General features: G+C 38.1%; 1 protein-coding gene across 30 annotated transcripts in view; it reads left to right on the forward strand.

Moving 5' to 3' along the window:
• LOC122553706 (gephyrin) overlaps positions 1-26,293 on the forward strand; it is a 540,724-nt gene that overhangs the window by 408,819 nt on the left and 105,612 nt on the right. For all 30 annotated transcript variants that reach the window (XM_087989971.1, XM_087989989.1, XM_087989990.1 and 27 more), the window contains one exon: positions 18,588-18,725. In XM_087989971.1, the coding sequence (XP_087846097.1) occupies positions 18,588-18,725 (138 nt within the window). The remainder of the gene's footprint in view (positions 1-18,587; positions 18,726-26,293) is intronic.

Below are 26,293 nucleotides of genomic sequence, written 5' to 3' on the forward strand. Positions count from 1 at the left end.
TGGAATTATTAGATAACAGTTATTACCTGCCTTTCTTTCATCGTTGATCATGTTAGGCATTGCCATTCCATCAAATCATCTTTCATATTTAGATGATTTCTGTGAAAGATCATACCTTTTTGCTTTATTTAAATTTAAGTTCAGTTACATAATTAAGCAGTGGTATAAATAGTAATGCATTCTTTTTAATCAGCAATGCTTACTAACGTGCTCTCAGCTTATGTCATGGCAAACTTATGATATATTATGATATTGAGCCAGAGATTGGTGAATCTATAGATTTCATTGCCACAGGAGATTGTGGAACCAGGTCACTGAGTATATTTAAAACAGAGTTAGATAAGTTCTTGGTTACCAAGGGGATCAAAGATTATGGGGAGAAAGTGGGAAAATGAGTTTGAAATGAGGTTCAACCATGAGCGAACAGCAGAGCAGACTCAGTAGGCCGAATGGTCGAATTTCTGTTCCTAATTAGCACCTTTAAAGAGATTTTAGCTTCATATTGGGGACCATAATTTTCTGTAATGGTCTTTATCAAAATTTCAATGATTATACAGTATTTTTCTAAGTGATCTTTAAAATTAATAAATGCTGTTAATTTGTGGATACCATTGTCAATTCCTGTTTTGAAAGGCACTGCCCATGCATGTCATAACTTGGGCAACAAATGCAGGTATTGCCTGTGACACCCACATTTCATGAAGCAATAAAAAAAAAATTCCGCTTCAAATTTATGTAAAAACTGATAACACTGTAATGCCTTCCAGCCCTTTAACCTGCACTTTTGAGGAAATTGCTTGGGAGCGTAGAAACAGGAAGAAGTAACCCATTCAGCCCTTAAAGCTAGTTTTTTATATTTTAATCATTCACACAACATGGTCAACCTGGCGTGGCCAATGTTTATTGCCCACCCCAAATTGCATCTGACTGTGTAGCTTGCTATTTCAGTTACAGGTAACTATATTAGTATGGGTCTGGAGATACAAAAGGCGAATCTGGCTCAGGATAGCAGATTTCCTTCCCAGAAGTTAGGCTTTCTACAGAACATGAGTTCTATTTTAGCTTTTTAGTTTGATTTATTTACTTGCTAAGTTTAAAATCCCTATCCACTCTGGTGGAATTTGAACTCATGTCCGGCAATCACTAGTCCAGGCTTCCAGAATGCTAATCCAATAGCATAATCACTATGTAAGTTAATGTTGTTACTTTATTATGATGTAAGGAACTTTTATTTCAAATGTTAGATAGTTGAGTGTGTGAGGAAGATGTGATCAATCACATTTAAGAGAGTAATTCAAAACTGAAAGGCAATTAAACTCTAACCTTCTCTCATATTTACTAAAAAGTGATTATACTTTGTAGTCTTGAAGATGCACAATTCCAATTTAGAAACTGAATAATATATTCTACAACACAAGGTGTAATTACTGTCCCCATAAACTATTGACTTACTGTGAGCAACATTACAATGGCAGTTCAGGGTCTTTAGTGTTTCTGATTTACATCAGTGCATAAATCAAATCCTAGGTTTAAATTGGGCAAATTGGAAGGCATTACACAGCTGGGGAGTAATGAAACGCTGAGGAACTTAATAAAAGTTAAGACAATAGTCCTGAAATTGCTCAAAAGTAATAGTGAATTAGCAGAACTTAGTATTTTGCAAGAAATCTAGCATTTTGTGGCAGTGAGGAGAAATGACAAGATTTCTGATTCTTTGCAAATTGCTGGACAATCTGTACCACTCTACCATTAACCTCAACAAAATTGAAAAAAGTTGGAATTGCCTTGAGTCTCTCAATTAAATTGATGACAAGTTGTGAAATTGCTGCATTTATGGTAAAAATACAAATCCATTTAGTGCTGGCAATTTATAAGCACTTCCTTCATGATGCAATTTGTGGTCCTGATCTGACACTCAACTTTAGAAGCCTAGAAAGGAAAGTGATTAAACCATGGAGTCTCACAATTAGGGGCAGTAAATTGTTCTGTGCATTTTGAAAATGCTTTTTGTCTATCTTGATGGTACGTTTTTGCCCTCATTTTCAGGATCCAAAGCTGCAAATAAGATTAAAAATTCAGTGATACTGTAATGTTTGCATGTTGTGCACACCATTAGTCCAGTTGTCTTTCTGGTCTCCTGCACAACTACAAACTCATGATGAAAGAGCAAGGCAATCAGATCCCACTCTGCCAGTTTCAAGGAAAGGCTTGAGAGAGCAAGGTACTCATGGTGTGAGAATTTCAGTCTGCACCTCAGAATTATTCTGTGTACCCTATAATGAACATTTCAGTCAATGTTAATGTCAATATTAAGTCCAATTTTTCTTGAGTCCTTGTGACATGGATAAGATGATGAAGTACAATCATATTAGCTGTTAAATGCTTTTCAAAGGTCTTCTGTCCATTTGTCTTTGTACGTCATTGTAACTGCTAACAATTATGAGGAAGTAGTTATTTCCATGGAGTCGAGCAAACATTTAGAAACTGAAATTGCTTTCTTAAGTGATTTGCATTGGCATATTAATCCATTCACTGACTTCTCAAAAATGATCATTTCTGGATTAGAGCAGTGCCATGTTATAACAAATGTAGAAACAGAAAGATAGTCAAAAGGAGTGGTGGTGCAAGGGATAGAGGCTTTTAGATTCCTGAGACATTGAGACCACTTCAGGAATGGGAAAAACCTACACAAATTGTATGAGTTACTGTTGAGAAGGACTGGGGCTAACATCCTCAAGGGCAGGTGTACTCATGCTACAAGGAAAGGTTTAGACTAATGTAAAAGGGTTTGGGGTGTTGGCGAAATAAAGATATACTAGCAGCAAAGAGCAGAGACAACATGCATCAGTAGATGGAAGGAACAAATAGCAAAAAAGTAAGGAATTGTGTAGAAAGAGCAGGAATTAGACTGAATGAAAAGCAAAGTTAAATGGCATGATATTAGAATGTATGTGTTAATACGGGGAGTATTAAGAAATAAGGTTCATGAGCTGCAGCCATAAGTTACAACATGGGCTTATGGTGTTATTTGGTATCATAAATACTTAGCTGAAAAGGAACTAAATATTGATGGCCACAATTTATTCGGAAGCGATGATGTGGAAAAGAAAAAGAAGAGGGAGTATTGACAGGATTTGTAGTAGCTATATTAAAGAATCATAGAATGATTATCGAGAAGAAGATGGTGGTGTAGTGGTCATTATCACTAGTTCAGTAATCCAGATGTCCAAGCTCATAATTTGGGAGCATGGAGTTCAAAACCCACTATCGCATTTGGTTGAATTTAAAGGAGAGATAATGGAATATTCGAAAATTAGTAATCCAGAGTCCCAGACTAATGATCTCCTTCACGTTCATGGAAGTCTGAAAATGCTGAATCTCGTCTGATCTCAGAAATTAAACAGATTCTGACCTGCTTAGTACTTGGATGGGGAAGACTGCCTGGGAATATCAAGCGCAAGTCGGCTTCAAAGAGAGCTCTTGTGGCACAGTGGTGTCCCTGCTTCTGAGGCAGAAGGCCCAAGTCCATACACATCGGCTCCAGAGATGTATCATAATGTCTCTGAACAGGTTAATTGAAAATGTCCATAATGACGACAGAAGGGCTTAATAATTCAAAGACAGAATACATTTAGGGTAGATTCAAGATGGGATTCTACAATAATCGTCCAATTAATGAGAAGATGGAAGAGAAAATCTCTAGACAAATTTCTGGAAAATACAAAAAAATTGAGAGCAATTATCATTCAGGATTTTGTTATGAATGTGACTTTCTTTGGCTTCAGGGCTCCAGTGCAAGTGTTTCCATGATGTTATTTCTGAGAACTCCAATTCCCAACATGGGCTGGGACTCCTAGTGCATGCATAGAATGAGATGAGCCACGAGCTCAGACCAACCTCCTGAATTTTCCTTGGCCATTGCAGAAGTTGGGGAGTCCCATGACAGGAAAGTGAGTCAGATTGACAGGAGCAGAGAAACAGACTCCAGGCAGGAAAGTGCTACTGTTGGGAAAGCAGCTAAAGGCCAATGGGTCTGTGTAGTTCAGGAAGCGGTCCCAGGAGCTGTTTGGTAATTTTATGCAGTTAGAAGTAGTCCTGGGGAGCTGAAGTGGTGGTGAAAGGTTGATGGCTGTGTTGGAAAGAGCTGGGACTTAGAAAAATCCCTGGGAATCATTGATTGTTCGCTTGGGAGTGATTGAAGGGTATAAGAGGAAACAGAAAGATTAGCAAAGCACATACATGAGAACTCAGAAACCTCTTCGAGTCATAGAGATGTACAGCACAGAAACAGACCCTTCAGTCCAACTTATCCATGCGGACCAGATATCCCAACCCAACCAGCACCCAGCCTATATCCCTCCAAACCCTTCTTATTCATATACCCTTTCAGATGCCTTTTAAATGTTGCAATTGTACTAGCCTTCACCACTTCTTCTGGCAGCTCATTCCTACACATACTACCCTCTCCGTGAAAAAGTTGCCCCTTATGCCTCTTTTATATTTTTCCCCTCTCACCCTAAACCTATGCCATCTAGTTGTGGACTCCCCCACCCCAGGGAAAAGATTAGATTAGATTCCCTACAGAATGGAAACAGGCCCTTCAGCCCAACAGGTCCACATCAACCGTCCGAAGAATAACCCACCCAGACCCGTTCCCCTGCCCTATACTTACCCCGACTAACGCACCTAACACTATGGGCAATTTAGCCTGGCCGATTCACCTGGCTAGCACATCTTTTGGATTGTGGGACGAAGCCGGAGCACCCAGAGGAAACCCACACAGACACGGGGAGAATGTGCAAACTCTACACAGACAGTCACCCAATGCGGGAATTGAACCAGGGTCCCTGGTGCTGTGAGGCAGCAATGCTAACCACTGAGCCACCATGCCACCCATGCGGCAAAAGGATTTTGCCAAAAAGATTTTGTCTGTTTACCTTATCCACGCCCCTCATGATTTTATAAACCTCTATAAGGTCACCCCTCAGCCTCCGACGCTCCAGGGAAAATATCCCCAATTTATTCAACCTCTCCCGATAGCTCAAATCCTCAAACCCTGGCAACATCCTTGCAAATCTTTTCTGAACCCTTTCAAGTTCCACAAGATAGGAAGGAGACCAGAATTGCACGCAATATTCCAAAAGTAACCTAACCAATGTCCTATCCAGCTGCAACATGACCTCCCAACTCCTGTACTCAATACTCTGACCAATAAAGGAAAGCATACCAAATGCCTTCTTCAGAATCCTATCTACCTGTGACTCTACTTTCAAGGAGCTATGAACCTGCAGTCCAAAGTCTCTTTGTTCAGCAAAACTCCCTAGGACCTTACCATTAAGTGTAAAAGTCCTACTAAGATTTGCTTTCCCAAAATGCAGCTCCTGGTATTTATCTAAATTAAACTCCATCTGCCACTTCTCAGCCCATTGGCCCAAGTGATCAAGATCCCATTGTAATCTGAGGTAACCTTCTTCGCAGTCCACTACACCACCAATTTTGGTGTCATCTGCAAACTTACTAATTATACCCCTTATGCTCACATCCAAATCATTTATATAAATGATGAAAAGTCGTGGACCCAGCACTGATCCTTGTGGCACTCCACTGGTCACAGGCCTCCAGTCTGAAAAACAAACCTCCACCACCACCCTCTGTCTTCTACCTTTGAGCCAATTCTGTATCCAAATGGCTAGTTCTCCCTGTATTTCATGAGATCTAACCTTGCTCACCAATTTCCCATGGTGAGCACCTTACTGAAGTCCATACAGATCATGTCCACCGCTCTGCCCTCATCAGTCCTCTTTGTTACTTCTTCAAAAAACTCAATCAAGTTTGAGAGACATGATTTCCCACGCACAAAGCCATGTTGACTATCCCTGATCAGTCCTTGCCTTTCCAAATACATGTACATCCTGTCTCTCAGGATTCCCTCCAACAACTTGCCCACCACCAATGTCAGGCTCACTGGTCTATAGTTCCCTGGCTTGTCCTTATCACCTTTCGTAAATAGTAGCACCACGTTAGCCAAACTCCAGTGTTCCAGCACCTCACCTGTGACTATCGATGATACAAATATCTCAGCAAACACGTCCCTAGCTTCCCACGGAGTTCTCAGGTACACCTGATCAGGTCCTGGGGATTTGTCCACTTTTATGCATTTCGATACATCCAGCACTTTCCTCCTCTGCAATATGGGCATTTTTCAGGATATCACCATCTATTTCCTAACATTCTATATCTTTCATGTCCTTTTCCCCAGTAAACACCAATGCAAAAAATTTGTTTAGTATCTCCCCCATCTCCTGTGGCTCCACACAAAGGCCACCTTGCTGATCTTTGAGAAGCCAATGTTTCTCCCTAGTTACCCTCATGTCCTTAATGTATTTGGAAAAAACTCTTCGGATTCTTACAAATTTATAAAATGTAAAAGGATAATTAAAAGAATTCTTGGAATGATTGGTGGCAAAATAGGAGTGTGGAGGCAGAGGGTGTGACTGGGGTTCAAAAAAGATATTGCAATGGAGGAAGGGGTAGAGATACTGAATGATGTAAAAATTGAGAGAAGATGAAAAATGGGTGTGAGTTTGAGGAAGACTGCGATGTACTAACGTCACTTGGACAGTAATCCAGAAACACAAACTAATGCTCTGTATGTCGGGATTCATAAGCCTCCACAACAAATGGTGGAACATAAATTCAATGAGAAAAATCTGGAATTGAAAGCTGTCATTAATGAAGTTACCTTGAAACTATCATCAATCGCTATAAAAACCCATTTCATTCACTAACGTCCTTTAAAGGAAGGAAATCTGCCATTCTTACCTTTATCTGGCATCCCTGTAACTCCAGACTCTCATTAAAGCGTTTGACTTTTAAATACCCTCTGAAATGCAACGTAGCTCAGAACGGAAATTAAGGAGAGGTAACAAATGCTAGTCTTGCCAGTGATATCCATATATAATGAACAAAAACTGTAAAGTTAACAAGTCATCTGGTCCATATAAGATGTATTAGAAATTGCTGAGGAAGACAAACATTGAAATAGCAGAAGATCTGACCAGTCTGTCAGTCCTTCCTGGATATTGGAATAGTACCTGAGGACCAGAGAATTGGAAAGGTTAAGTCCCTATCAAAAATAGAGTTAAACATAATTATCGTTTAACATCAGTGAGAAGAAACTTACTTGAGGTCACTATCAAGAGGAAAATTAAGTCTCATTGGGGAGGCACATGATTTATTAATAGAAACAGCAGAGATTTGTTAAAGGCAAATTGTGGAGAAAGTGAGGACTGCAGATACTGGAGATCAGAGTCAAGAGTGTAGTACTGGAAAAGCACAGCAGGTCAGGCAGCATCCGAGGAGCAGGAGAATCAACATTTCGGGCATATGCCCTTCAGTATTCCTGATTGAAGGGCTTTTGACTGAAACGTCTATTCTCCTGCTCCTCAGAGCAGCCTGTTCTGCTGTGCTTTTCCAGCACCACACTCTTGATTCTGATCTGCAGTCCTGACTTTCTCCTAGTTGATTTCAACTGTACTGCAAAGACTCTTCCAAGGATGCCTACCTTGAAGAAGTTCTCCTCTTCTCTCTATAAGGATCTCAGTGAGTCTCTCTCTGACTGCAACCACACCCCAACACCCCTAGGTCATCTCCTCTGCCCTGAAGCTTTTCAACCATGTCCTGAAGCAGACTGCTACCACAGCGACATCTCCTTCCATTCCTGATGAAGGGCTTATGCCCGAAATGTTGATTCTCCCGCTCCTCGGATGCTGCCTGACCTGTTGTGCTTTTCCAGCACTACATTCTTCACTAAAGTCAAATTGTATCTGACTAACCTAATTCACGTCTTTCATGAAGGAACAGAGGCTTGCTGAATTTACTACTTACTCGGAAACTATAAGCAATTTAGAATAACTTGACTGTGGCAACCTGCGTTTGTAATTACCATAGGGATCAGAGACATAATAGAGCTCATGGTGGAAAGAGTTAATGTGGATTTGTAAATAATATCATTTACATGTTGGTACTCTCCACCAGCTTCATGGCAAAGTTGAAGTCTTCACCTGTACATTTGTGGTGTATACTATTTTTAAATAAACAGGGAATGGTTGATGTAACAAGGAAAGGCAATATTGACCAGCTTCTGTTTTACACCCAACCACAATAAGTGGTGGCAGCAGGTGACTGAGTAAAAGGGAAGAATGGTCAGTGAGCAAATAGCAAATAAATGAAGCAACAAAAACAAGAAAAGAATGAAAAAGACATTACCATTACCCAAGTACTTCAAGAAAGTTGTAGTCCAGAACCAGGTTGACCTGGCATTAGAGATTTACAAGCTGACAACAATATCTAGTAAAAAGCAGGACTGTACTCTCTTACATGCAGTAAAGCTTGCATGCAGATGATTTCCTAATCAGACAGGAAGCAACAATGTAATACAAAGTAATTAAAGCATTTGATGATTACTTCAATCGCTGCAAAAAACATGACCGTTGAGCAGTTGAAGTACAATAAACCTGTCCAGCAACTGGGAGAGAGTGTCACTTCATTTATTAGTGATTTCTACATGGCTGGCAGTGAATTGTGAATATGCAAATTTAAAAGAATAATTAATTAGAGATTAAATTGTTGTGTGAGTCTTGAATTAGGATTTTTTTGCAGCTGAAGGATAAATTGACTTTGTCGAAGGCTGCTTAGTTGATCAAATAAACAGGTTGTAAAACAGAACTATGCAGTAATTCACGTAACGGGGACCTGTTGGCAAAAAAGTCGTGTTCCATGGCTCTGGAATGAAGCATGGCTGCACAGAAACTGAGGAAAAGGAAAGGATGTGGTTCCCACCTTTTACCAAATGCTATCAGTATAGAAGATTCGTAGAATCCCTGCAGTGTGGAAACAGAACCTTTGGCCCAACAAGTCCACACTGACCCTCCGAAGAGTATACCACCCAGATGTATTCCCCTAAACTATTAACCTACATATACCCTTGATTAATGCACCTGACGTACACATCTCTGAACACAATGGGCAACTTAGCACGGCCAATTCACCTAACCTGCATATACTATCCCTTTCTTGACTCATAGCCATGTGGTTAACATTTGCTACCCTATCGGTATCACACAAGCATTCAGCTGACTGACCTGAAATGCTGGCTTGTCTTCTCTATGTAACCCCCTCCAGGCTGCTGAAATTTCCTCCAATGTGACTCTTTTCACATCCCCAAATTCAATCATTCCATCACTGTTATTGCTGCCACAGCTGCCTAGGCCTTGATAATTCCAACGTGAAATCCCTCTGCCTTTCCAGCTTACTCCTTCTGTTTAAGATTCTCCTTAAAGCCTAACTCTTTGTTCAAGCTTTTGGTCATCAACACAAACATCCCTTGTGTTCTTCAGTGTCAAATTTTGTGGAAAATCGAGTGAAGCACTTTTGGTCACTTACCTACTTTAAAGGAGTCAGATAAATGCATGTTATTGTTAATCTCTGAATAACTCAGTTCCACAGGGTGCTGGGTGAAAGAATGCCCTGCCGAAACTGAGTGCGATCTTTGTAAAATGTATGGTCATTACAATGCAGGGTATCATAGCAAGATGTTTGGATTTCAAAAATAAAAAGTAAAACCTATAAATGTTGGCAAATTCCAAGAAATAGAAGATCATAGTGATATACAAATGCAATTCCTCGATGAGATTCAAGAACCAACTGAGAGTTGTTGAATTACAGAAATTTTAGTCAATGGACACAAAAGATGTTTCAACTGAACAGTGGAGCTGGTGTTTTATTTCTTCCCAAAGATGAACAGTGGTCCGAGCAGGATCTCCAACCATCAAGCGTGAAACTCCATGGAGGCTTGCAACTTAAAGTCAGGAAAGCAGATGACTGCCACAGTTCAAAACAGTGAGAAGAAAATCTCAGAAACTTTGTCTGTAATCCAGAAGCAGAGTTGTTCACTCATAAGTAATTGAGTTTGTACAGATTTACAGCAAAATTACCGAACAGAGAAATTGGGAAGACAAGCAAATCCTAAAGATTCTTAGGGCTGAATTTTGCAAAATTATTCAAAATGTTTGAAAAGCTGAAAACGACTCATCATATCAACTATGTCCTGAAGCAAAGTCTATATGTTTGTTTACACACTGACAAAAGTTCCTTACAAACTTGGCAAATGGGAAAGCCAGAAGTTGACTTACTGTCACAACACAGAATTACCCCACATGTAACAAAACCTATGAGTTGGTATTCCAGTGTGGTTCTCGTCCTGAATGAAACTAAATGAATCACCAAGAATCTGTGTAGATCACTCATGGTTGAACCAAGCTTCAGAAAAATTATTTTGACCTAAATATTCAACCAAATAAAAAACAGATTCCTTCTAGTAAGATTAAAGGTGCTGCCACATTCTAGGAAGGATTTGCAATGATCGCAGCTATGCTGTCTGATAGGTATCATTTTTTGATGGGTTGGGGACATTATTCAAGCCTTTGATATTACTATCAAACAATGATACACAGTTGAACCTACTTTCTGAAAATCATGCTGAATTTTTTCATGACATTATCTTGGTTTTTGGCCTATAAAATAGAAGATCTGTGATGTTGACAGTACTGCATTTAGATAGCTGAAGTAGAAGACCTGTTTTATGTGTGCAGATAATGGGATCATTTTGTTAACTTTTTTTTATTTATCTCATTAGATTTTTTTTTCCCATCTGAGTCAATAGGATTGACGCTTATTCTCAAAAAATAGTCCATGTTCAGAAGTCATCTGTTAATTATTATTAATTCTATATTAAATGTAGGCAGATTGAGGGCATTAAATGGGGGTTCACGCAAACTCCAGTGTGGTGCAGTATCCTTGCCTCTGGTCTAGGAGGCCCAATTTTCAAGTCCTACCTGCTCCCGAGAAGTGTAATATCATCTCTGAACAGGTATATTAGAAAAAGCAATTATAAACATGAATATGCAGAAGTCCTAATCCTACAGGTATTTTAAGCTAAATATCAAAAATTGTTTGCTTCCCAATACTTAAGTTCATGAGGTGATTTCCTGGGATTTTATTTTTCATTCCTCATTGTCAAAATATCATCATCTATATGATTTGTTTTAACCTCTGGTTCCCACTGTCTGGTGTATTTTAGCAAACATTTACAGAAAACAGGAAAACAGACAGAATTTGATAGTAACTTTGCCATTGATGTAAATGAGTATCAAAATCATGAGCAGAGTACATTGGGTCACGCAGGTCATTCTGCTATAATGCGACAGTTGAGTTCCTCTGTAACCCCGTACTACAGAATATCTTGCTATGGAAAACCACTATAGAAAATAGCGCTGTAGAAAATCATTAATACAAAATCACTATACCTGTTTAGGAAGAAGTTTGCATTATCCAAACAACGCACACAATTTGTCAAAAGCGTTATAGCCAAATTGCACGGACGAAACGCACATTATAGCAGAATGACCTGTACTATTCTCATGGGTGGAAAAATTGAGAACCCAAACCTCCTGGTTTCAAGTGATTGTCAAAAAAAGCAAGAGGCATAAGTGAAAATCCTTTTTATACATAAGTTAGCATGATGAAAACACTGTTTTGTGGTGTGATGGAGGCAGATTCAATTATGGATTTCAAAAGAGAATTGCATAAGGAGAAAAACCAATGGGAAAAAAAGTCGGCAAGGCTGCAGTGACAACGTAGGATTGTGGGCTAGTTGGTGAGCTTTTACAGAGAGCAGATATAGACCTGAGATTCTGAATGATCTCTTTAACTTTGTAACCATTCATAAATCATTGTATGTATTCATTAGGGAATTTCCATGCAGTCGAAATGAGATAATGTATGTCAAAAGTGGTACTCAAATGATATATTCGATTGTTGTCTGGATTTTTTGTATATCTGCATGTATTGTTAAAATTATCTTTGTTCAAAATACAATCTCAGCAAATAAGTAGGAAAGTAGTTGAGACCAGATATATTTTCAAAAGTGACTTCATTTTTTGTATTTGTCTGCTGTTGTATAATATCTGTACTGTACTCAACTAAAACAGAAGTTCTAAAGCTTTGTATTGTACTTCCACATAATAAACTATGATATCTGCTTTTGTAATTTATGTCAGGCACTGGTGGATTTTCTGAATAGCTACTTTGTGTTGGTCTTCACAATAGAGGTTGAGAAAAAAAATCAGAGATTCAAGAGAAATAAAAAATAAATCAAGGGAAGGAACCAATTCAACTCTACAAAAGAAACAAAGAATTACAGTAAATTGGGTGCTGTTAAAGATAGACAGACCTCCACAATAAAAGCGCATGAGGGAATTGATGATTCATCAGTCCTAGCCATCCAAATCACAAGCAGTTCAGGAATTGTCTCTTTGGATTAGAATATTGTCAATTTCATTTAATTGTTTTACAAAGTAGGAGAAATAAACTGGAAATTTAGATACCTGTTGGCTTAAGGTCAGTTGTCGGGAGGTTAGTAGGGGGACAGAGTGACCAAACATTTATGCAAATATGAGCTAATTAGAAGCAGCCCAGATTTGTAAAGGGAAGGTCATATATGACATACCTTGATGAACTTTTGAGCAGATAACTAATACATTAGGTAAGTGATGTTATTTTCTGTAGGTATTATTATAGATTATTATATATCACAGGTTATTTGTAGTACCTGTCGTCACTCAGGTGATAGCACACTGACTTCTGAATCAAAAGCTTGTGGATTCAATTCCCACTCCAGAAATTGAGCTCAAAAATCAAAGCTGACTATTCACTGCAGTGGAAGAGTATTGGGGTATGATGGCCAACATGTTGCTGTTTTTAAGAACATTATCTGTTCAGTGGCTACCTCAATTTATTGATTTCACTTCAAAAGCACTTCATTGGCTGTAAAACCCTTTTCGATGTACTCTAATCATGAAGGGTACTATATAAAGTTCGCCTGGATTACGAATATCTCTTAGGGAAGAAAAAAATCTGCTCACTCACCTGAAGTGGTCTACATGTGACTGCAGACCCACAGCTACGTGGTTGACTTATCTACCCTCTGAAATGACTTAGCCAAGCCATTCAATTGTTTTAGCATCTCTGGATTTGTCATTTTCCACCAGCACAAGTGGCGACACAGTGATATACAGTAAGGAGGGAGTTCTCAACAATGGCTGTGGATCCCTTGAGGTCTCCTGGAACTTTGTCGAATTTGGACAAAGAAACCTCCTAATTGCCAGAAATCAATTACTACTCCACGAGTGTACTTTTAATCATCAGTGAAATGATAGGACTCATCACCAGCAGTGATATCAAGTAACATATTTTTGCTACTAATCTGCTCACTGATTCTCAGTTTGAGTTCTACAGATGCCACTCAGCTCCTGACCTTATTTTACGGACAAAAGTATGGACAAAAGAGCTGAATTTCCAAAAGTGAGGCGAGATACTACCTTTGACACTAAGATCATATTTGACCAAATATGACATCAGTAAGCTGCAGTCAGTAGGAATCAGGCAAAACTCTCAGTTGATGGCAGTCCTAGGATCATCATCATAGGATAATAGTCGTGATTGTTTGAGGGACTCAGCTTCAGGGACATCTCTGCAGGAGTTCCTCAGGGTAATGTCTTTAACTGGATCATGATCTTTCAACACCCCCTAATAATGCCAAGTGGACTGCAGTGGTTGAAGATTGCAGCTTACCACCACTTTCTCAAGTACAACTATGGATGGGTGATAAATGTTGGCTTAACCAGCGAAACCCATATCTCATGAATAGTTCGACAAAAATGTAAAAATCACACGACACCAGGTTATAGTCCAGCAGGTTTTTTGGAAGATTGCTGTTTGTTCAATGTATCGCATCAGTGTGTGACACTATGATCTTTTGCTATAAATTCTGTGTCCATTTGCTGCCTGACGAAGGAGCAGCGCTCCAAAAGCTTGTACTTCCAAATAAACCTGTTAGACTATAACCTGGTGTTGTGTGATTTTTAACTTTGTCCACACAGTCCAACACCAGCACCTCCATATCTTGAAAAAATTGCAACTCTTTATTTCAACTTTCTTCATAGACTTCCTGTAGGCATTTGACAAGTTAATTTTATAAAAATGTTTGGAACAGAAAGATGGCTGGGAAAGCAATTGGTTATGACATTGGGGTTAGATAAGGCTATCAGACGTATTCAAGTTGGCAGGTGACTCATGGTGTACACCAGGGTTTAGCTTAACATATTAAATGTAAAAGAAGAATAAATTTAAATAGCACACTGTTGTGGAATACAACTTAGATATAAAGTAGTTCAGGGTAAAATATGGATCATTAATGTTACAGGAATGGAAAATTGCAGTTAACTAAATTCATATATCGATATTGATGAGAAATGCGTTTGGAAAGATTTTTTTTTTAAAAACTCATGATAGATATATAAATAACCCACAAGAGAAAGCAGTTGTTCAGTAAATAGCCCAAAAGTAGAATTAATGTCTTGAATTAATGGCTTTCAAATCAAAGTTAAATGGACTTTTTCCTTGTCTAACTTCCTTTATTACTCCTTGCAGACAGTGCTACAAAAATGCTAAGTTGGTCAGTTTTCCTTTGGGAATTCAAAAATGAATATAAGCTTGGCAGATATAACTACCTACGCCAAGAAAAGAAGTAATAAAAGTACAGAAAATAATCTAGCCAGTTGAGAGGAATTTCAATATGTCACAGGGAGTCAGCTGGAATGGGAAATGATGAATGTTTGACGAATGATGACAATAAAGCTATTTGTAAACTGCTAGATTACTCCAGTTGGATTTAGTTTTAATTCACCAAAGCTAGAAATTAACTTGGATGAATTGGATTGAAAATTTTCCAGGTTGTTATTCGGACAGTTTATTCATTAACAACAGGCTTTTTACGTAGCACTTTGAAATAGATATATGTGATTTTATTCTAATTAATTTGGCCAACACAGCTTTTTCTTTAAATATTCACATCTATCCTCTTAATTGGATGTGCATATTATCAAGAAGGACAGTCCTGAGCATCCAAGGAAAATGGAATAAATTTAAAGGCATACAATTTCCGCAATTGTATGGCTCTGCAGTTAAACATTAAATGAAAATAACATAAGAATTTTATGGAAAATTAACTGAATGTTCCAGAGACTGAGAATCCTGTGGCAAGTAACTCACCTGACTCCCCAGAGACTGTTTACTACTTACAAGGCACAAGTCAGAAGTGAATGGAATACTTCCCACTTGGCTGGATGGGCATAGCTCCAGCAGCACTTGAGAACCTTGACAATGTCCTACTTGATTGACACCTGAAGCATTCATTCCCACTGCCACCAGCACAGAGTGGCAACAGAGTTGAACCATCCACAAGATGTGCTTCCACAACTCACCAAATTGTTTGACAGTACCTTCCAAACCCGCAAGATGTACCACCTGGAAGGGCAAGAACAGCAAACGCATAGGAATACCCCTCCACATCACACATTATCCTGACTTGCAACTTTATCAGCATCCTTTCACTATGACAAAATCCTAGAACTTGTTTCTTCTCGAGAGAATACACCATCACCTTGACAGCAATTAGTGATGGACAATAAATGTTAGAATTGCCAACAATGCTCAGATTCTAAAAGTAACTTGAAATAAAAACATCTATTTAATTCACAATGGAGGATGCTTTCTTTTTTGTTGCTGTTTTTGATTAAATGTGGTGTCATATAAGTTTCAGCGAATTTATATTCTTTTCTCCTATATTCTCTCAGACTTTTAAGGAAATACTAAGTAATTTCAGCATCAGTTGCCCTCAGTGTAACAACTAAATAATTATTCTTAATTTATTATTTGGGATGGTGAGTAATGGTGGACATATCGAACTTGAGAATAACATCATAGAAAAGCATGTTCCAAGTCTCAACCAATATCCATACCTGTAAATTCCAGCAGGGTTCAGCAAATATTAATCACTATGCAAATATTTCTTTGCTTCTCCTTCTCACTGATCAATTCTGCAGTGTTATTTCATTTCTGATTGTATCTATATGTATAAATAATTGCATTTGTTTCACACTTAATGTCTTGAAGCAACATAGCCAAGGTTTACTTTCAAAGTATAGTCACTGTTGTTGTGTAACTAATATTCTTATAGCAAGATCTTAAACAATTGACAATTTCTGCTTCAGTGGGGTTAGTTGGGAATAAGTGTTGTGAACTGTTAGTACAGAGACCCAGGTAATGTTCTGAGGCCCCAGGTTCATATCACACTGTGACTGATGGTGAAATTTGACTTCAATAAAATCTGGAATTAGTAGTCTAATGATGACCATGAACCATTGCTGATTGTCAGAAAAACCCAACTGGTTCACTAATGTCCTTTAGGGTAGGAAATCTGCCATCCTTACTTGGTCTGGCCGACATGTGACTGCAGACCCACTGCAATCTGGTTGGCGTTTCACTGCCCTCTGGGCAATTCAGGATGGACAATAAATGCTGGCCTGGCTAGTGATGCCCACATCCTTCAAATTAATCATAAAAAGAAGTAATCTGTGAGATTTATATATATACTTTTAATATTGGTTCCTGTGAGTTTAGATTTCTGGTTTTGAGTTAGTAACTAGTAGGATTTTTTCCTTGGGGATCTGAAGATATTAATTAACTTACAAGTATGGTAATAGTTTTTCAAGAACAGTCGTTGAAGCTTGGCTGTCAAGTGAATGGATTTATGCATTAATGGACTTCTGTTTGTTTGAGAATGATTACAAGCCAGCTTGGTAAATATTGGGGACACAAAGGTTTATTAATGTGTTCTAGAATTTTTGTTTAAACATAAGGGAAGTACCTATAACTGATAGATTTTTGGTTGCATTTTTCACTTTGAGGGGGTTAGTTCTATGAAGACCTGGTGTGAGTGTTATTCAAGAGATATTTTGATTACTGTACAATTTGTGGAGTTTTGGATTCTATACAAATGCTGTTTTCTTTTTTTTCCATTTATAAAGGATTGTTTTGGGATTAATGAGATTATGCTTTTACTGGGAGTTTAAAGTCTTTGAAGTTGTGTTATAAATAGGTAGTCTGGATTATCGCATTTTGTCTTCATTCCTTTTGTAATAAACTTTAGTTTTATTATTAAATCAAAATCTGCAGCATTGTATGCTTATGTTCGGCGAGAGACCACTTTGTCAAATCCAAAACAAACAAAATTATAATCTATCAAATTCCTGTCCTGTAATAATGTCATAATTATCTTACCAAAATTTGGGAGAATAATCCTGAATTTCTTCAATCTATGTCATGAGATCTTTTAGATCCACCTAAATGGAATGTTAGGATTCTGACTTTACATCTCATTAAGAACATCAGATCTTGAGTTTCTGGTCTGTAAGATTGATTAGAACAAGGAACAGTGTATTTACCTACTGAGTTCCCCCAAATCAAACTGCGAAAGATGGACTTTATAGCTAAATGAGAACAAAAAAGAAAGGCAACTTTCCTCCTGAGTATGTTCAATATATTTAACTTCAGTATTTCAACATCTCAGGACATCAAACGCAATTCCCGTTAATTCGTTGTCAGCAATCATGACTGACAGTTTATTCACAGCAAGATAGCACACATTTTTTGGCTATGGTTTTGATTCACCCTCTTCTGAAAGATAGTTCCTTCAACAATATAGTGTGCCAGATGGATTACATGCTCAGGTCTGTAATGAATCTTGAATCAGAACTTTCAGATTCAAGACAAAAATACAATTAATGTTCCAAACTATGGCACATGATTGATAATTGACCAAAAGTAAGTAATTCTGTCCTTCAAGCTTGCTCTACCATTTAATATGATCACAACTGATCTCTCACTGGCCTCAACTCCACTTTCCTGCCTGCTCTCCAAAAATCTCTAACCCATTTCTAATTAAAAGTCTGTCTATCTCCTCCTCAAAATTATTCAGTGACCTGACATCTAATGTAATCCGGTGTAACGAGTTTCACAGATTCACGACCTTTTAAGAGAAGTAATTTCTCCTCATCGCTGACATTTGCAACATGCATGGGTTTTTTCTTTTCGGTATCTAGCTCAGATTTCCAAGCTTGTTTATAATTTCCAACTGCAGCCTTGACTGAGACAGATAAACTAGTACAAGCCAGTCATTCAAGGCTTTCCTGGTTTATGTCACATACTCATACAATTGCAAGTAGCTCCAGTGGAGACACCTCCAAATTTTTCTTGATATGACATTGGAATTTGGCCTCATTAATATAATCAAATATAATAAATAATTAGCTTACTGTAACACTTTTTTTTAGCCAAAAGTGTTGTTTATTTTTCACAATTTCTGCCTTTTCCAATCACCTCAAAGCCAAGCCAACAAAAAGCAAATTTCACTATTTGGGATTGTTTGTTTTTGAAAGTTGCAATCGATGCGCTCCTTTATTTTTTGAGAACCGAAAATCTGTATTGAACAATTGTAACTTATTTAAATGCAGTTTAAATGATGTTTATAAGTTAGGGGTTCAGGTAGCATTCCGTTACTAGCCTTAATTTATTGATGGACAAACAGCAGAAATGCTGACCCTGTTAATTTTTCTTTCTAAACCCAGGCCACAGTGCAGTTGACATCAGCAAGGTAGCACGACGACACCGCATGTCTCCATTTCCTTTAACTTCGATGGATAAAGCCTTCATCACCGTGTTGGAGATGACCCCAGTTCTTGGCACTGAAATAATCAACTATCGAGGTAGGATTGAGAATTGAAGATTGCAGTTTGTCTTTAAGATTTATAAGTGGCTTCACTATTGAGCATTTATCTAAGTTTAAATTCGTACCATAATATCTTGAGGCCAGATGGAAGTAAATTAATCAAATTGGTTTTATTGCATTTTTTTCAAAATCCAGAAATGGTGACCAAGTGCTTGTTGATGTGCATAACACAAATGCAAATCATTGTTTATAATGGTTGGACTTCTGCCTTCCTTTTGATTTTTTGTGGATGCTTGCTTTAGAGTTCTGTCTTCTTATGAAGTTTTAGTGCAACAGAATTTTAATATGTAACGAGCTATGCTTCTACTCAGACACATCACTGGCAAGTGCAATACTCAAACTTTTGCACTGCTTCCCAGATTCAATGGATCTTAATAATGAAGAACAGCTGTTAGGATAGTCAACTCTGTTTAGCCCTTAAAGGTTAAAGAACAGTCTGGTATCTAGATAAAATTCACACAAGTAAGAGAACCTGTAAGAGGCCATTTTAGCCCACATTTTTCCAGTATTGTTATATCCTTGGAGCATCCTTTTGTTTCTGATGGAACATCAATGCACTTTTTGCAGTAAGACTAAAGAGCAGACCTACCAGTAAAATGTTACTCATCCATTAATCTAACCTTATCACAAGACAGCTGTAATGAATGGTGGGCATAATTCACCAGCCTTATTGTTTCAGTTGCAGGCTTAGTCAAGAAATCTTATCCTGCAACACTTCAAAAGAAACAAGGTTACGAGAAGCAAAGTTTATTGATTGACCTTCTATAGCAGTTTTGTATTTGAGGAAATAGTACCCTTTGCATTCTAGAATTTACATTCCTTCAGTATAAGTAATGGACATTGCAAATGCTTACAGTATCAGTTAAAATCCAGTGCACCCTAAGAAAGATCTGTTTACCGATTGTCATTAGATAGTAAAAAACTTGAATACTGCTTTTTATCTTGTATTTATGAGGACAATACACAAGCCTGACCAATGCAAATGAAAAACAACATTTATACCATGTGAGAGGAGAAAGTTGATTAGTTGGCAAGTGGACTCTGGTTGAGACATCGTCATGATAATGTAGTAGTCTGAGGATGACTGGTAGTTAACTACCAAACTTTGGTTCAATCTTAAACCAGGCAGGTTGACACTAATTAGTTAAGGCAATGTCCTGAGAAATGAACCAAAGCATGGCTGCAATTATTTTGTTATCCTGAAACAGTTAAAATATAATTATATTCTACCTTTGATCTCTCCTGGGCTGTCCTGAGCCGATACATGAACATGTGATGAGAGAGGAAGAGATTGTCGAATGATCTAAACCTGCATTAGACAAATTTCCAGATCTTAAACCATTACAGCAATTTCTTCTCTTGCTCGAAGAAAGGTCTTTCCTCTTTGGTCTCTTACTGCCAAAACTTTGAAACTGCGCCTCTAGCTTCTCTGTAGAATCATTAAGCAGCATTCAGAAATTAAAGCTGTCAGCATTTTGTTGCTTGGTTGATCCATTCTTCATCAGATTATCGAGGAGCCAGATGTAATAATCACAGTTGGTGCTGAACAACGAGTGTCAGAATGCACTGTACCTCAATTAAAAAGAAGCTATGTTCTTTGCAGTTTATGTGATGACATAGCAACAAGCCTGTTGCTCCCAAGGTTGTTGTATAAAGTAATTCAGACAAAAATAAATGAACATTAATATAACAAGGGATTAATAAAACTAGAACTGAGCACTTAACAATAAGTTTGCCCAGATGATCTATGATAATGCAGTATGCTGCTCATGGCAGACCTGTGCAATGCTTTGTCTGATCCAAAAACAAATTGCCTCCATAACTGCACAAATATCTGGCAAAGCACGATTAAGTAGTTCCATCAGAATCACAGCTTACAGCCCTAGCATAAAATCTATCATACCATGGCATTTTAAATTTATTTTGTTTTCTTTAAACAGACCCAGTTTGGCTTTAGGTTAGAACAGATTTTGACAGGGGGTCCTGGACTTGTTACAGTACAGGAAGAGAAGAATGTGCAGTCCTATCAGCAAGAACATTTCTTGTTTACACTGAGCGCACAACCTACTGAGGAACTAGATGTTCCTACAGCTTTTGTGAATGACGCATATCACTGGGGTAGTACACCCAGCATGTTGTTCATCGTCTTTTCAAAATCATAACTTTGTATTAATACAGTGAGAAGCCTTTTCAGTTTTGTTGCGCTTTGTTTAAAAATAAATGTTCAGTTGAATGCTTTGGTTTGTAGCCTATTGATGAAAGTTACATTTTCAGTCATTTACAAGTCTAATTCATAGTTGCACCATTTTTAAAGTGCATTGAAGCATTCAGATTCTAATCATAAGCTTGTGTAACACAACATTAAATCTTTTGTGCATAGCTCACACATTTACTATCATATTCCATGTATTATTCTTTGGGCAGTAGACTGGGATACAGTCTATCTGGACCTGGGGATTTGTCCATTTTTATGTCTGCCAAAACCTCCAATAAGTCCTCACTCCCTATGTTAAACTGCTCAAGAGCTGCACAGACCCTCTTCTTGAATTCTGTATCAACATGCTCCTCCTCCAAAGTGAAGACAGATGTGAAGTCCCTGGTTAACACTTTACTAATATCCTCTGGTTCTGTACATAGAATTCCCCTGGGTCCCTAATGGGCCCTATTCTTTCCCAGGTTAACCTCTACCCCTTGAAATAGTTGTAGAATACCTTGGGATTCTCACTAACCTTGTCTCTTCTTTGTCTTGTCATTGCTTTCTTAAGTCTATGCACTTTCAGTACTCCATTGCGTCCTCCATTGATTTGCTTTCTTTATTCTGTTAAAAACTCTCTCTTCATTTTTATTCAGTCTTGAATATTGCAAAAGTTCCAATGTTGTCTTGGCTTGTTGCTCCCATATTTCACCCTAATGGGAACACATAAGACTCATTAGACCAGGTTATAATCCAACAGGTTTATTCAAAATTACAAGCTTTCTGAGCACTTCTCCATCACGTTATGTAGTGCACAGTCACAGAATTTATAGGTGAAAAGATCATTGCAAGATAATTCTAGGTAATTAACAGTGTCAAAAGATAATACAAATGATGTGAGTGAAATGTTGACAAGCTAAATAACAAGTCTTTGCAGATGATCAAGACTGTCAAATGGTGTGAGTAAAGTGTGAACAGCTGAACAGAAAGTAAAGGGATAACCTATGATCTGATTAATTAAGGTAAAGAGATAATTATAAAAAATCAAAAATAACATGGTGCTAGAGACAAACCAAATAGCTGGAATAACATGATAGATATAAGAGTCACATGACGAAGGTCTATCTAAAGCTGCAAGTAATCCAAAATGTACAAACAAATTAAGGTAGAAAAATCATAAGTTATGAAGGTGATGATGTCAAAACAGATCAGGAAGGAACATTTTACAAACAGAACAGTATGGTGTGGTTACATGTAGTGCAACATGAATCCAAGGTCACGGTTGAGGCTGCAACAATCACCATACAAGAGTGTTCCCTCCCATCAGGAAACAGTTCAGCAGTCAAGCACATTCAGCCTCCGATCTTCAGGTAAGCATACTCCAAGACGGCCTTCAGGATACACAACAATGCAGAATTGCCAAGCAGAAACTGATAGCCAAGTTCCATACCCATGATGACAGCTTCAACCATGATCTTGGATTCATGTCACTCTACATGTCAAAAGATGAAAGTCTTGGGAGAGGTCTTTGACACAGCAACTGGAAGCTTTGGACAAAGCTTAATGGAGCTAAAATTCTGAACAAGAAACATTGGAACTGTGACAATGCATTATGCTGTAAGTCTTTATCAAAATCCTCAGTTCAAAATTTTGGATCCTTTATCTCCACTTTCCCTCCAGTGTGGCGACGTAGAGGAAAGCAAAGCCTTTGCTCGTCAGGTTACGAGACAAACTTGATACCTTATATTCACTAGACAAACTGCGTCTTCGGAATAATCTGATTCAGATATTTATTAAAAGTGTCAACAGCTTGCAAATAGAGTGTTTGGTGTCACGGAATTGGAAAGAACTCTGACACACTCGTATTAACCAAGAAAACATATAGTTTTACTTTGCTTAGGAGATGAGTAACCTTTGCATTCCCTATTCTAATGCTTTGTATTTTTTCCCATATTTGAATGAGTATTGGTACTTCAGCAAGATTAAGTATAATTCTTTTGGTGCGCAAGTTATCTAAGTAATTCTACATATAGTCCTTGTGGCTTTTTTTCATTAGAATGATTTTTTTTACTTCTCATTGGGATATACAAGAAATACATTCTTTTAGAATTATCCACTTTTTTTGTGTTGCATCCAGCTCCACTTCCCACATAACTGGCCCAAAACCTGACTGAAGATCCAAGTCCACCTTCAATCTATCCCCTGCCAGATTTAACAGAGGTGGGAAGGTGTGCCAACAACTAAACCATTCCCTGGTTTGTACTTTGAATTTGCAATGAGGTTATGCCCATATCTCCCCAGCAGTAGAGATTTAAGTGCTTTACTTTCTTCACCCTCAAATGTCACTCCATCCCATGCTACCCTGTCTCAATCCATACTATTGTAATTTCCACTTACACCTTCAGGGTTTTTGCATCATTATGTCACTCTCTCAATGCAGTTACTACCCAACCTGTATCCCAGAGTATCAAACCTCCCAGCTTTCCTAGAAGTCTCCCTCAGTGGAAAATTGATCTCCTGAAGCTGCTGCTGCTGAAATATGAAAGGGTAGTGTCAATTGAATGTTGAAAAACATAAGCAAATGATTGAACCCAAGTCTTAAGGAAGACATGTTCAAACCTTGGGCCACTCTAATCAGACCACACCATGGGTACAGTATACTGCTCTGGTCATCAAGCCACAAGGGAGATACAGAAGCATTGGAGGAAGTACAAAGAGCCCAAAGGCTGAATCCTTGCATCAAGGGCCTACATATAAGAAAAAAACTGGGGGAAGAAGTTATCAGAGAGGTGTTTTTTCAGAGATTAAAAGGAATTAAAGAGATGAATATGGAAAATTATTTTAAACTTAAATTAAAAATAAAGGGACATAGTTTCAAACCAGATACATGCATATTTAGAAATGATGTTGAGGAATTCTCCTTGACCAAGGTCTGAAATAAACATGTAAGAGTTGTAGAGATGAAAGCCTGGAATCTTTTAAGAAACAATTGAATGATAGCTTGGAAAAACGTTAGTGATATTTCTGAGTCAATGAATTAAGAAGGCACATCCATTACAAGCTTGTGATATGCTGAAGGGTGCAACCCATAAAATTGGCTGAAGTCATAAAAGTACATCATATCATTGTAGACAGATGAGTCTCCTGAAGGGAGAGCTGCCAGTTGAATTTTATTATCCTCACCCTTGCATCCGTTTTAAACTTCTTCACTAAGCACCTTGGGTATGTTTTAAAAAGTATTCACTTTCAGGGGTCTTTGGCACAGCTAGCACCTATTGCATATCCCTAGATTTCCTTAAGAAGGTAGTAATGAGCAGTGTTCATGAGACAGCCCTCTCATTTGACAAAAATGATTCCAAAGTGGGGTGGGGTAGAACAGTCTAGAATTTTGATTTAACAGGAATGAGAGAATGGCAATTTATGTCGAAGGTGGGTAGTATGGAATCTGGAGGAGAACTTCCTGCTGCTAGTGTTCCTATGAACCTGCTGCCTTGGACATTCGAGATCATGGAGCTTGAGGGTTTGGAAGGTACTGCTGAAGAAACCTAGGCAAGTTGCTGCAGTATATCTTGTTGCTAATACACACTGGCAGCCAGAGTGAACCCCTTTTCCTTTGTTATGGCTGCCCTTTTAGTGGGCAGCATGGTGGCACAGTGGTTAGCACTGCTGCCTCACAGCACCAGAGACCCGGGTTGAATTGCCGCCTCAGGCGACTGACTGTGTGGAGTTTGCACATTCTCCCCTTGTCTGCGTGTGGTTTCCTCCGGGTGCTCCAGTTTCCTCCCACAGTCCAAAAATGTGCAGGTTAGGTGAATTGGCCAGGCTAAATTGCCCATAATGTTAGGTGAAGGGGTAAATGTAGGGGAATGGGTTTGGGTGGTTGCACTTTGGCAGGTTGGTGTGGACTTGTTGGGGCAAAGGGCCTGTTTTCACACTGTAAGTAATCTAATCTAATCCTATTTTTGCCATTTACTCCAGCTTGAATACTCAAAGAAAATTAATGAAAGATTACAATTGCTGAATTTGAAATATTAATGAAGGAAGTAAATTGATTTGGACGAGATCTGAGTTCATGATCCTAAAAGCAAAGAGTTATTATGTTGCTCTAAATATGAGACAACTGCATTATGGATTTAATCCAACATTTGTTGGAGAACATAGGTTAGGCTCTACTCTGTTGTGGTGAGAGTATGAAATGATGTCAGTCATATTTTGATTTGATTTGATTTATTATTGTTACATGTCCCTAAGTACAGTGAGCAGTTTTGTTTTGCGTTCAGTACAGGCAGATCATACCATACAAAGTGCATAGGGGTAATAGAACAGAGCGAGGAATACAATGTTACGGCTGCAGGGAAGATGCACAAAGAGTGAGGTCGACATTAAATTTTAAATTTGAGAAGTCCATTCAGAAGTCTAATAACAGCAGGAAAGGAGCTGTTCTTGAATCTGTTGGTACATTCTATGAAACGTTTGTACCTTCTGCCCGATAGAAGAGGTTATAACCAGGGTGGGAGAGGTCTTTGATTATGTTGACTGCCTTTCTGAGTCAATGGATGGAAGATTGGCATCTGGTGCTCTGTCATGGGAGAAAGTTTAAGAAGAAAGTTGCAATTGAATAACACTTGACCAGTAGGAAAATGGAAGAGTTAGATTGAAACTTTGTTTTTCAAGGCATTTAAGGGTTATACCTCACTACTTCATTGTTCACTACTCAATTCAAATAATTATATTCTACAACAAGCCCTGTTAATTTCAGAAGCTTTTACGCTAGTTATGTATGCTGCTGTACAGAGTACATTAATCATTTTACCAATCACTGACTTACGGTTTTTGAGTGCTAGCTGGCCCATGAAGATTGGCAATAATTCATCCTTTAGTAATTAATGGATTCTAATGAGGTGACCTATGAGTCTGTGTATTTCTACTCTGTTATGAAGATGGAAAATAGATGTTTTATTATTCAGATCTCACACGGATTCTTGAGATTTCTGGGGGCTTTGCTCCAATTTGACATCTAAATTGTCTTCAAAATTGGGAGGTGGAAAAATGTTTAGCTTTGACAACAGGAAAAATCATTATGCTTTGATAACATTGAGGTTCTGCTGAGATGTTTGCCTGAAAAGCTATGTTAACGGGTTGTACTGCAGTGATTTGTTTTAAACATTGACCACATATTAGCATATGAATCTCAAAGATTAACAACAGTTTTAATACCACTGTAGAATTAATGTAATATTTATTAATATGATGAATATTTTTTGGAGAATTATTTTTGTAACATGTATCTTACAAGGTGAAGAAGTCATTTCTTAATCTTATGAAATATAAACTAGTGCCTAATAAGATTT

This window comes from Chiloscyllium plagiosum, unplaced genomic scaffold (assembly GCF_037043375.1).
Source record: "Chiloscyllium plagiosum isolate Xiang-an unplaced genomic scaffold, Cpla_swu_hap1 HiC_scaffold_8, whole genome shotgun sequence".
Classification (NCBI taxonomy): Eukaryota; Metazoa; Chordata; class Chondrichthyes; order Orectolobiformes; family Hemiscylliidae; genus Chiloscyllium; species Chiloscyllium plagiosum.